Source organism: Coregonus lavaretus, assembly GCF_964263955.1.
Source record: "Coregonus lavaretus genome assembly, contig: SUPER_35_unloc_3, whole genome shotgun sequence".
In the NCBI taxonomy this organism is placed as follows: domain Eukaryota; kingdom Metazoa; phylum Chordata; class Actinopteri; order Salmoniformes; family Salmonidae; genus Coregonus; species Coregonus lavaretus.
This window is the reverse complement of record NW_028167179.1, coordinates 1,844,985-1,857,982: the sequence shown is the minus strand read 5'-3', so window position 1 is coordinate 1,857,982 and position 12,998 is coordinate 1,844,985. Positions and strand designations below refer to the sequence as shown.

At 44.0% G+C, this 12,998-nt stretch overlaps 1 protein-coding gene and 1 pseudogene across 2 annotated transcripts in view; both read right to left on the bottom strand.

The window, feature by feature from the left end:
• Window positions 1-12,998, bottom strand: part of LOC311110289 — a 49,137-nt pseudogene that overhangs the window by 22,902 nt on the left and 13,237 nt on the right. The window lies entirely within an intron of this gene.
• LOC311110267 (uncharacterized protein) lies at window positions 1,882-4,282 on the bottom strand. Its single transcript, XM_084188805.1, has 3 exons — window positions 3,829-4,282; window positions 3,430-3,560; window positions 1,882-3,221 (listed from the first exon to the last, which is right to left on the bottom strand). Exons 1-3 carry the CDS (start codon window positions 4,085-4,087, stop codon window positions 2,019-2,021), a joined length of 1,593 nt encoding a protein of 530 aa, XP_084044931.1. The 5' UTR covers window positions 4,088-4,282; the 3' UTR covers window positions 1,882-2,018.

Below are 12,998 nucleotides of genomic sequence, written 5' to 3'. Positions count from 1 at the left end.
CACCGGGTAAGCAAAGTGTTCCCATTTTGAACCATTTCATTTGTCTGAAAAGACAAACTCCACCTACCCGGCGGACGAGAGATCTGTGAGTACATCGAGTGCACCTACTGCACTGGCCAGTCGGATAGCTCAGCTTGCTTTTTGACTGCGTAAGTGATCTTGAAAAGGTTGGTGACCACTGGCCTACACAGTACAAACACAATATGTAACAGACTTTTTAGGCTTATATTTGCCTTATACAGTGGGGAGAACAAGTATTTGATACACTGCCGATTTTGCAGGTTTTCCTACTTACAAAGCATGTAGAGGTCTGTAATTTTTATCATAGGTACACTTCAACTGTGAGAGATGGCATCTAAAACAAAAATCCAGAAAATGACATTGTATGATTTTTAAGTAATTAATTTGCATTTTATTGCATGACATAAGTATTTGATACATCAGAAAAGCAGAACTTAATATTTGGTACAGAAACATTTGTTTGCAATTACAGAGCTCATACATTTCCTGTAGGTCTTGACCAGGTTTGCACACACTGCAGCAGGGATTTTGGCCCACTCCTCCATACAGACCTTCTCCAGATCCTTCAGGTTTCGGGGCTGTCGCTGGGCAATACGGACTTTCAGCTCCCTCCAAAGATTTTCTATTGGGTTCAGGTCTGGAGACTGGCTAGGCTACTCCAGGACCTTGAGATGCTTCTTACGGAGCCACTCCTTAGTTGCCCTGGCTGTGTGTTTCGGGTCGTTGTCATGCTGGAAGACCCAGCCACGACCCATCTTCAATGCTCTTACTGAGGGAAGGAGGTTGTTGGCCAAGATCTCGCGATACATGGCCCCATCCATCCTCCCCTCAATACGGTGCAGTCGTCCTGTCCCCTTTGCAGAAAAGCATCCCCAAAGAATGATGTTTCCACCTCCATGCTTCACGGTTGGGATGGTGTTCTTGGGGTTGTACTCATCCTTCTTCTTCCTCCAAACACGGCGCGTGGAGTTTAGACCAACAAGCTCTATTTTTGTCTCATCAGACCACATGACCTTCTCCCATTCCTCCTCTGGATCATCCAGATGGTCATTGGCAAACTTCAGACGGGCCTGGACATGCGCTGGCTTGAGCAGGGGGACCTTGCGTGCGCTGCAGGATTTTAATCCATGACGGCGTAGTGTGTTACTAATGGTTTTCTTTGAGACTGTGGTCCCAGGTCTCTTCAGGTCATTGACCAGGTCCTGCCGTGTAGTTCTGGGCTGATCCCTCACCTTCCTCATGATCATTGATGCCCCACGAGGTGAGATCTTGCATGGAACCCCAGACCGAGGTTGATTGACCGTCATCTTGAACTTCTTCCATTTTCTAATAATTGCGCCAACAGTTGTTGCCTTCTCACCAAGCTGCTTGCCTATTGTCCTGTAGCCCATCCCAGCCTTGTGCAGGTCTACAATTTTATCCCTGATGTCCTTACACAGCTCTCTGGTCTTGGCCATTGTGGAGAGGTTGGAGTCTGTTTGATTGAGTGTGTGGACAGGTGTCTTTTATAAAGGTAACGAGTTCAAACAGGTGCAGTTAATACAGGTAATGAGTGGAGAACAGGAGGGCTTCTTAAAGAAAAACTAACAGGTCTGTGAGAGCCGGAATTCTTACTGGTTGGTAGGTGATCAAATACTTATGTCATGCAATAAAATGCAAATTAATTACTTAAAAATCATACAATGTGTTTTTCTGGATTTTTGTTTTAGATTCCATCTCTCACAGTTTAAGTGTACCTATGATAAAAATTACAGACCTCTACATGCTTTGTAAGTAGGAAAACCTGCAAAATCGGCAGTGTATCAAATACTTGTTCTCCCCACTGTATATCACACAATGTCTGGATGCAATATTCAACACTGAAATCTGTTACTCTCGTTAATCCAAATGCATCTGTGGATCTTTTCTGCTGACAACAATGAAAGTTCATCTTTGTCTTTAATGCAGAGATTGATCTAAATGTCAGAAGCTATCGAGTGGAATGGTTACTTTCTATGTTATAGAGTGGAATGGTTTTTCTGCTGGTGTATCCTGAGGTAGCTCCTCTCTGAGAACCTCTTCCCGCAATGCATACAGGCGAACGGCCTCTCTTCCGTGTGGATCTTCAGGTGCATCTTCAAATGGTGCTGGTGGGAGAACCTCTTCTCACACTGGGGGCAGCTGTAGGGTTTCTCCCCTGTGTGGACCCTCTGATGCCTTTTCAGGTCACCAGCCTGGGCAAAACGCATGTGGCACTGGGTACAGCTGAAGGGTTTCTCCCCTGTGTGGACCCTCTGGTGCCTTTTCAGGTTGCCAGCCTGGGCGAAGCGCATATGACACTGGGTACAGCTGAAGGGTTTCACCCCCTGTTTTTTGCCTGATGTTGCTCCCCCTCCCCGAGCCTGGGCTCTAGCCCTGTCGTTTGACTTCAATGCCTGATCCAAAAGGGCACGGCCATGTGAATCAGAAGGCCCCATCAACGTGGACACTGGGTCGCGATCCCTGAACGTGTGTAAAGGGGAGTGGATCGCAACATTTGGATTTGTCTCTAAGCTTTCCCTGTAATCTAAGAAATCTCTGCCCTGTGAGTGTCTGTCTCCTAGGTGACTATCTGCATTTGATGTGGGAGGAGCGTCACCCTCCATTTTCACAGTCACCTCATCTACCACTATAACCTCCCTTTTCTTATCTAGGCACCCTTCAGAGTATACACTACTACTGTACTGGTTCCAGTCCCCTCTAGACAGATCAGTGTGTGTCTCTAAATGCAAGGATACGTTGCCAGGGTCCATCTCTGTAGCGTAAGAACAAGACAGGTGATCAACGTCAGTGTATAACACCTCACCATCTCCACGGGAATGAACCGTCCTCTGGCTTTGGTGAAAAACCGGTAAGTATTCTGAGCCGGGAACAGGAGGACAGCCCAGTGGCCCCAGCCCCAGTCTCTCTGGGTCTGACCTGTGATCAGATCCTGTGTGTAAGAGCCTGTGTGTTACAGTTAAAGTCTCAGTGTCTGTCTCTGACTTGAGGACAGCGTTTGGCGTTCCAATGACCTCTGTGATGCTGTGTCGGGTACTGGACTGCGCTGGGGCGGTGTCCTCCGTGGCTACAGGGGGCGCTCCAACCGGTCCAGTCTGGATGTCTCTGCTTTGCTGTGGGTCCTCCTCTCCTTCAGTCCTCTCCTGCTTGACCCCAGGACGTGCAGCCTCTGCATCTGCAGACTGACACAAGAAGAGAGGAGGTTGTAACCAGTACATGGGTAGAATTGGATAAATGTTGTAGGGAAGTTTCACAAGCTCCCTTATGGCAGATAAATAAGGATGTACATGTAAGCAAGTGAATAGCGGAGGAGAGCCTTTCTGAAATAAAAACAGGCCACATTTGATTTACAAAGTAACTAATTTTTTTATGTAACATTATTACACTAACCTCTATCACGATAACGTGCTGGGTTGAGGTTCCACTCCCCTCATCAACAGTGATTGGTTGGTCATCTCTCCATGTATTGTGTCCCACTGGCTTCACAAAGCTCCTGTGGCCTCCAGTGAGATGTCCTTCACCTGAGAATGTGATTGGGGGAAAAGAGGTGGTTAGGTTAACTTCTGTCAATGCTCAACGCTATATTGTACACTATTGACAGTTTTGAAACTGGCTATAATTGGCAGGTTGTAAGGTAACACTTCTCATAACTTATTGACATACTATTTATTGATAAATGTATTATGGTCGATGCATCACATTGTTTTCATTGAGTTAATAATAGGAAATGCAGTAAATATGAACGGCGACAGGCCGCGCAAGCTCGGCCTTCTGCAACATGTACAGTACCTCTTGCCATTCCTCTGTAGCGGTCGAGGATCTTGACACTACTTGGACGACTGGTGAGGACGCGCTCCCGTGCTACCTTCAGTTCCAGTAGCTGTAGTTTCCTCTGCAATGCCCTGTTTTCTTTCTGGCTTTGAGATATTTCCAAACGAAACACTGCATAGTCGTCGTCTACGAGTTTGCAGATGTCTGCCACGGCTGCATTTGCTAGCACCTCCATGATGGAGGCTATTTGAGTGTGAAAAACCATACTGTTAGCCATTGTTAGTTAACGTTAGCCGCTGGCTAGCGTTACCTCGATAACATTTGTCAACGAAGTCCTGTAAGTATGTGATGCTGTGCAGTTAAATTAGTCATATTTTAAGTTCCATTATGTTAATAAACGTCTAAATAACAACAATAAAAACGCTAACGTGGAAATTGTTCTTGGTCACTGTTCATTTCCGTTTACGCTTCTTCTTCTTTGGGTTTTATGGCGAACTACATGCAAAAATGTGTATTGTCGCCACCAACTGTGCGGAATTATATAAAAGATCCCAAAAGACTAAATTGATGTGGATAAAAATACTCATACTGACTAGCCGAAAATCACTCATCAACATCCTCCTTGCTTCATCTGTTTAAATCAATAATTCATTGAATTCCTGAAAACACAGATACTTTCCTGCCGCAGCCACAATGCGTTCCAATTTCTTAGATTTCCTTTCTACTTGAGCTGTGCAGTTTAACACAGTTGCAATGAACGCCACAAAATCCACTTTCTTTACATACAGCATGTCCGGTTCTCTTGGTTGACAAATAGGCCGATTGACTATGGCCATTGGTGCATCAACTACCATTTCGTCAACTTCACTTGTTTACTCAATTATTTTGATTGCCTCCGCATAGGAGATCTGATGGACCGCCCTAACGTTTGCCACCTAAACCTCCTTCACCCTTAAAGGGCACTCCATGAACTCTGGGGCATGATCCCCACCACAATTGCAACAAGGCTCCAATCTGTATACTCCACCCGTCTGCACACACTTGAAACATGGCCAAATCCTTTACAATTTTTACACTGGCGACAAAAGCTCTTAGTGTGTAACTCATATACCCCAGCTTCACATGCGTATGGAGGTGCTCATCATCAAAAAACAATAGAACCGACAAACTTTCTTCCTTCCACCATGCGGGTCAAGCGACGGGCACTAACCACACCTGGGATTCCTGTCGCAAGGTTTTCCTCCTTACCTTCCATCGACACCCTACTTCGGAGTTCAAAGCACGATACTTTGGGTGACTCGATTCTTGTGAGGCCCACTGTCCTCTTCCTCTGTTCCTCAGACACAAAATTAATTAAGCCCACTCCTGGTCACTCTGATTTATTTAACTTTTCCCAACATACGATTCACCCTCTTCGAGACCCCAAAAGGATTTCCCAGATAAACATCCTCATAAAAAAATTGCATCCCCAACAATAAACAAATCCTTGTCCGATATACTATCATCTCCTTCAATTATTGACACTTTTCTTTTTCATTACATTCTTCGACACTACTGTTGTCAATTCCTCTTCTCCAACTCCACTCGACACGCTTTTCATTTCAAACTCGGCATTCACTTCTGCCATTATCGACGGCTACCTCTGTTTACTTCTTCTTCTTTGGGATTGGGTTCTTCTTCTATGATATAATGGCGGTCCGCAAACAAACATTAAAGGTGCATGCCGCCACCTACTGTGCTGATGTGTGAGGTCAATCATGGTTTACAACATTAGCTCCACATTTCTAAATCCTCCTACCTAACTCAGTACTTCTGAGAAAATAAAAAAGAGCCTTACTAACTTCTAATAGATCCTCCCCCATCCCCCCAAATCCCTTCCAAACCCCCTCCAACCCATCCAGCCTCAATGACCCTACACTTCAATCTTTCCCTCTCTTCAACATACTTACAACAATATAACATCACATGCTCCATCGTTTCATTGACCATACACTCCAGACACAAACCATTCACATTCTTGCCAACCAGATGTAATGTACAATGTCCTAGGCGCAATCGAGCAAACACCACCTCTTCCTTCCTAATCTGACATTTGATTCTTGGTTCACCGACCTTTCTTTGGAGGGCATATAAATGCCGGCCCATCTCTTCTGCCACACATCTATCAAAATGGCTCTGATCTTACATTTGGCCTCACCTCTACCCAGTGGAACATTAATATAAACTTTATCTTGTTTTAAAGCTCTTTTGGCTATCTGGTCTACAATTTCATTACCTTCCACAACCGAATGGGCCGGGACCCAGCAGAATCTCACTACTATCCCTGTCTCTCAAATCTCCATAATAATATGAATGCTCCAAATAGTAGATTACTCCTATTCGATTTGCCAGATGATAAACTATTCAATACAGACAGGGAATCTGAGCATACTATAATTCTAACAGGTTGTATGTCCTCCACCCACTGGAGGGCAACTACTATCACCAGCAGTTCAACTGAGAATACGGACAGTTCATCTGTTAATCTTCTACATATCTGCACATCAAATTCAGGAACGTAAACGCCTGCTCCTGTGTGCCCACTATCTGGGTCCTTGGATCCATCTGTGAAAAGCGGTAAAAATGCATAAAAACGTATACTAATGTAATTGTCAACTAGTTTCCCTATATCACTGACTTCTGACCAATCTTTTCTTTTCCCGACCAAGGTTAGATCAACAACAGGATCTGGGAGTAACCACGGAGGAACATCACCACAGAAGGGCCAACCTCCAACTCCCTTAGACCACTCTCATCAGCAAGCTTTCCAACTGTCCAACCAACCTCACAGCCTTTCAGCCTAACACAATAATCTAATGACAGTTTTTTAAGTCATACAGTTGAAGTCGGAAGTTTACATACACCTTAGCCTAATACATTTAAACTCAGTTTTTCACAATTCCTGACATTTAATCCTTGTAAAAATTCCCTGTCTTAGGATCACCACTTTATTTTAAGAATGTGAAATGTCAGAATAATAGCTTTTATTTCTTTCATCACATTCCCAGTAGGTCAGAAGTTTACATACACTCAATTAGCATTTGGTAGCATTGCCTTTAAATTGTTTAACTTGGGTCAAATGTTTCGGGTAGCCTTCCACAAGCTTCCCACAATAAGTTGGGTGAATTTTGGCCCATTCCTCCTGACAGAGCTGGTGTAACTGTGTCAGGTTTGTAGGCCTCCTTGCTCGCGCACGCTTTTTCAGTTCTGACCACAAACTTTCTATAGCATTGAGGTCAGGGCTTTGTGATGGCCACTCCAATACCTTGACTTTGTTGTCCTTAAGCCATTTTGCCACAACTTTGGAAGTATGCTTGGGGTCATTGTCCATTTGGAAGACCCATTTGCGACCAAGCTTTAACTTCCTGACTGATGTCTTGAGATGTTGCTTCAATATATCCACATAATTTTCCTTCCGCATGATGCCATCTATTTTGTGAAGTGCACCAGTCCCTCCTGCAACAAAGCACCCCCACAGCATGATGCTGCCACGCCCGTGCTTCACGGTTGGGATAGTGTTCTTCGGCTTGCAAGTACCCTCTTTTTCCTCCAAACATAACAATGGTCATTATGGCCAAACAGTTCTATATTTGTTTCATCAGACCAGAGGACATTTCTCCAAAAAGTATGATCTTTGTCCCCATGTGCAGTTGCAAACTGTAATCTGTCTTTTTTATGGCGGTTTTGGAGCAGTGGCTTCTTCCTTGCTGAGCGGCCTTTCAGGTTATGTCGATATAGGACTCGTTTTTACTGTGGATATAGATACCTTTGTACCTGTTTCCTCCAGCATCTTCACAAGGTCCTTTGCTGTTGTTCTGGGATTGATTTGCACTTTTTGCACCAAAGTACATTCATCTCTAGGAGACAGAAAGCGTCTCCTTCCTGAGCGGTATGACGGCTGCGTGGTCTCATAGCGTTTATACTTGCTTACTATTGTTTGTACAGATTAACGTGATACCTTCAGGCATTTGGAAATTGCTCCCAAGGATGAACCAGACTTGTGGAGGTCTACAATTTTTTTTCTGCCGTCTTGGCTGATTTCTTTTGATTTTCCCATGATGTCATGCAAAGAGGCACTGACTTTGAAGGTAGGCCTTGAAATACATCCACAGGCACACCTCCAATTGACTCAAATTATGTCAATTAGCCTATCAGAAGCTTCTAAAGCCATTTTCTGGAATTTTCCAAACTGTTTAAAGGCACAGTCAACTTAGTGTAGGTAAACTTCTGACCCACTGGAATTGTGATACAGTGAACTATAAGTGAAATCATCTGTCTGGAAACAATTGTTGGTAAAATTACTTGTGTCATGCACAAAATAGACGTCCTAACCGACTTGCCAAAACTATAGATTGTTAACAAGAAATGTGTGGAGTGGTTGAAAAACAAGTTTTAATGACTCCAACCTTAGTCTATGTAAACTTCCGACTTCAACTGTATATCCAAAGGCATCTCACCTGCCTCCACAAGTAAGAAACATACGGATGTTGATTTAAATGCACCAATACATATCCTTAAAGCTATATACTGGATTCTGTCCAGCCTCAGAAGCCAAGTGTTCTCCGCAGTTCCATAAACTATATACCCGTAATTAATTGTTGTCCTGATCAGAGCTCTATAAATATCCATCAACGATTGTCTGTCAGCACCACATTCATAACCAGAGACCGAGCGCATAAGATTCACCACCTTCTTACAGTTCGTTTCAACATCTATGACATTTCCATGTATATCGGTCATTGAACCATAGGCACAAATATTTGTACTTAGAAACCCTCCTCATAGGCTGTCCATACAGAAACAACTGTATATTATCAGCAACATTCTTCTTCGAGAAGAACATACAGCAAGACTTCGCCACTGACAATTTAAAACCCCAGTCAATCGACCATCTTTAAAAATCCACAATAGCTTGTTGAATAGATTTGGTCACGAGAGACATTCTTTCCCCTCTTCCAAATAGCTCCATCATCAGAATATAGGGAAGCCTCAATACCCCTACGTACATTCGGTAACACATCGTTAATCATAATATTGAACAAAATAGGACTGATAGCACTGCCTTGAGGAATATACTTGTCAACTCCAAAGGCATCAGATAAAATGGATCCTATTTTAACTCGAAAAGAGCGATTAAATAAGAAGGACAAAACCCAGTTATATAATCTCCCACCAATATCTTTCCATCTTAATCAGTAGGCCTTCTCTCCACATAGTGTCGTATGCCTTTTCAATGTCAAAAAAGACAATAGCCATTACTTCATAACGAGAGTTTTTTCCAATTTCATTGCTCACCTTTACTAATGCTTCCAAAGTAGATCTACCTTTATGGAATCCACTTTGACATTAACTCAATAAACCTCCATGTTCCAGGAAATATAATATATATGATAATATTAATTATCATCGTTTCCATCAGTTTACACAAGTTAGAGGTCAGTGCTATTGGTCTGTAACTATCAGCACATGAAGGGTCCTTACCAGGCTTTACAAAAGGTAATATTACTGCACGTTTCCACTAGAAGGAATAACCCCCTCGCTCCAAATCTTATTAAATAATCCTAGCAAAACATGTATGACATCCTCAGGTAGATGCTTAAACATTACATAGCACAACTGATCATGACCTGGGGCTGTATATCCACAGCCTATTAAGGCTGAACGCATCTCATGTGTGGTAAAAACTGCATCCAAAAAATAGCCCTTTTCTTATATACATTAACATGAACATTTAAAATCTCACACCTGCATTGCTTATATACTTCATCCAAAGTAACCCCACTGTATACCCTAGCAAATATCTTCCCCAACAAGTCAGCTTTGTCTTTATCAGTTACGGTCATTTTTGGACCCACAACCAAAACTGGAATTTGAGTGGACTTGCTTCTTCCAGTCATCTTCTTCAACATAGACCATATATCCTAATACCTAATTTCTACCAGCATGTTAAATGTGCAACCAGACGAAAAAAAACTCTAGACCACCTTTACTCCACACACAGAGACGCATACAAAGCTCTCCCTCGCCCTCCATTTGGCAAATCTGACCATAACTCTATCCTCCTGATTCCTGCTTATAAGCAAAAACTAAAGCAGGAAGCACCAGTGACTCGGTTAATAAAAAAGTGGTCAGATGACGCAGATGCTAAGCTACAGGACTGTTTTGCTAGCACAGACTGGAACATGTTCCGGGATTCTTCAGATAGCATTGAGGAGTACACCACATCAGTCACTGGCTTCATCAATAAGTGCATCGATGATGTCGTCCCCACAGTGACCGTACGTACATACCCCAACCAGAAGCCATGGATTACAGGAAACATCCGCACTGAGCTAAAGGGTAGAGCTGCCGCTTTCAAGAACCCGGACGCTTATAAGAAATCCCGCTATGCCCTCCGACGAACCATCAAACAGGCAAAGAGTCAATACAGGACTAAGATTGAATCGTACTACACCGGCTCTGACGCTCGTCGGATGTGGCAGGGCTTGAAAACTATTACAGACTACAAAGGGAAGCACAGCCGCGAGCTTCCCAGTGACACAAGCCTACCAGACGAGCTAAACCACTTCTATGCTCACTTCGAGGCAAGCAACACTGAAGCATGCATGAGAGCACCAGCTGTTCCGGATGACTATGTGATCACACTCTCCGTAGCCGATGTGAGTAAGACTTTTAAGCAGGTCAACATTCACAAGGCCGCAGGGCCAGACGGATTACCAGGACGTGTACTCTGAGCATGTGCTGACCAACTGGCAAGTGTCTTCACTGACATTTTCAACATGTCCCTGACTGAGTCTATAATACCAACATGTTTCAAGCAGACCACCATAGTCCCTGTGCCCAAGGACACTAAGATAACCTGCCTAAATGACTACCAACCCGTAGCACTGACATCTGTAGCCATGAAGTGCTTTGAAAGGCTGGTCATGGCTCACATCAACACCATTATCCCAGAAACCCTAGACCCACTCCAATTTGCATACCGCCCCAACAGATCCACAGATGACGCAATCTCTATTGCACTCCACACTGCCCTTTCCCACCTGGACAAGAGGAACACCTACAGTGGGGAAAAAAAAGTATTTAGTCAGCCACCAATTGTGCAAGTTCTCCCACTTAAAAAGATGAGAGAGGCCTGTAATTTTCATCATAGGTACACGTCAACTATGACAGACAAAATGAGATTTTTTTTTGCAGAAAATCACATTGTAGGATTTTTAATGAATTTATTTGCAAATTATGGTGGAAAATAAGTATTTGGTCAATAACAAAAGTTTCTCAATACTTTGTTATATACCCTTTGTTGGCAATGACACAGGTCAAACGTTTTCTGTAAGTCTTCACAAGGTTTTCACACACTGTTGCTAGGGTATTTTGGCCCATTCCTCCATGCAGATCTCCTCTAGAGCAGTGATGTTTCGGGGCTGTCGCTGAGCAACACGGACTTTCAACTCCCTCCAAAGATTTTCTATGGGGTTGAGATCTGGAGACTGGCTAGCCCACTCCAGGACCTTGAAATGCTTCTTACGAAGCCACTCCTTCGTTGCCCGGGCGGTGTGTTTGGGATCATTGTCATGCTGAAAGACCCAGCCACGTTTCATCTTCAATGCCCTTTGCTGATGGAAGGAGGTTTTCACTCAAAATCTCACGATACATGGCCCCATTCATTCTTTCCTTTACACGGATCAGTCGTCCTGGTCCCTTTGCAGAAAAACAGCCCCAAAGCATGATGTTTCCACCCCCATGCTTCACAGTAGGTATGGTGTTCTTTGGATGCAACTCAGCATTCTTTGTCCTCCAAACACGACGAGTTGAGTTTTTACCAAAAAGTTCTATTTTGGTTTCATCTGACCATATGACATTCTCCCAATCCTCTTCTGGATCATCCAAATGCACTCTAGCAAACTTCAGACGGGCCTGGACATGTACTGGCTTAAGCAGGGGGACACGTCTGGCACTGCAGGATTTAAGTCCCTGGCGGCGTGGTGTGTTACTGATGGTAGGCTTTGTTACTTTGGTCCCAGCTCTCTGCAGGTCATTCACTAGGTCTGTGGTTCTGGGATTTTTGCTCACCGTTCTTGTGATCATTTTGACCCCACGGGGTGAGATCTTGCGTGGAGCCCCAGATCGAGGGAGATTATCAGTGGTCTTGTATGTCTTCCATTTCCTAATAATTGCTCCCACAGTTGATTTCTTCAAACCAAGCTGCTTACCTATTGCAGATTCAGTCTTCCCAGCCTGGTGCAGGTCTACAATTTTGTTTCTGGTGTCCTTTGACAGCTCTTTGGTCTTGGCCATAGTGGAGTTTGGAGTGTGACTGTTTGAGGTTGTGGACAAGTGTCTTTTATACTGATAACAAGTTCAAACAGGTGCCATTAATACAGGTAACGAGTGGAGGACAGAGGAGCCTCTTAAAGAATAAGTTACATGTCTGTGAGAGCCAGAAATCTTGCTTGTTTGTAGGTGACCAAATACTTATTTTCCACCATAATTTGCAAATAAATTCATTAAAAATCCTACAATGTGATTTTCTGGATTTTTTTTTCTCAATTTGTCTGTCATAGTTGACGTGTACCTCTGATGAAAATTACAGGCCTCTCTCATCTTTTTAAGTGGGAGAACTTGCACAATTGGTGGCTGACTAAATACTTTTTTCCCCCACTGTACGTGAGAATGCTATTCATTGACTACAGCTCAGCATTCAACACCATAGTGCCCTCAAAGCTCATCACTAAGCTAAGGATCCTGGGACTAAACACCTCCCTCTGCAACTGGATCCTGGACTTCCTGACGGGCCGCCCCCAGGTGGTAAGGGTAGGTAACAACACATCTGCCACACTGATCCTCAACACGTGGGGCCCCTCAGGGGTGCGTGCTCAGTCCCCTCCTGTACTCCCTGTTCACCCATGACTGCATGGCCAGGCACGACTCCAACACCATCATTAAGTTTGCCGACGACACAACAGTGGTAGGCCTGATCCCCGACAACGATGAGACAGCCTATAGGGAGGAGGTCAGAGACCTGGCCGTGTGGTGCCAGGATAACAACCTCTCCCTCAACGTGACCAAGACAAAGGAGATGATTGTGGACTACAGGAAAAAAAAGAGGACTGAGCACGCCCCCATTCTCATCGACGGGGCTGTAGTGG

What these genes read in the sequence shown, in the direction of transcription:
- LOC311110267 (XM_084188805.1), bottom strand. Translation starts at nt 4,087, where the DNA reads ATGGCTAACAGTATGGTTTTTCACACTCAAATAGCCTCCATCATGGAG. An exon ending in CTACAGAGGAATGGCAAGAG is followed by an intron (nt 3,561 to 3,828) that starts GTACTGTACATG and finishes TCACATTCTCAG; the next exon opens with GTGAAGGACATCTCACTGGA. An exon ending in AGCACGTTATCGTGATAGAG is followed by an intron (nt 3,222 to 3,429) that starts GTTAGTGTAATA and finishes TTCTTGTGTCAG; the next exon opens with TCTGCAGATGCAGAGGCTGC.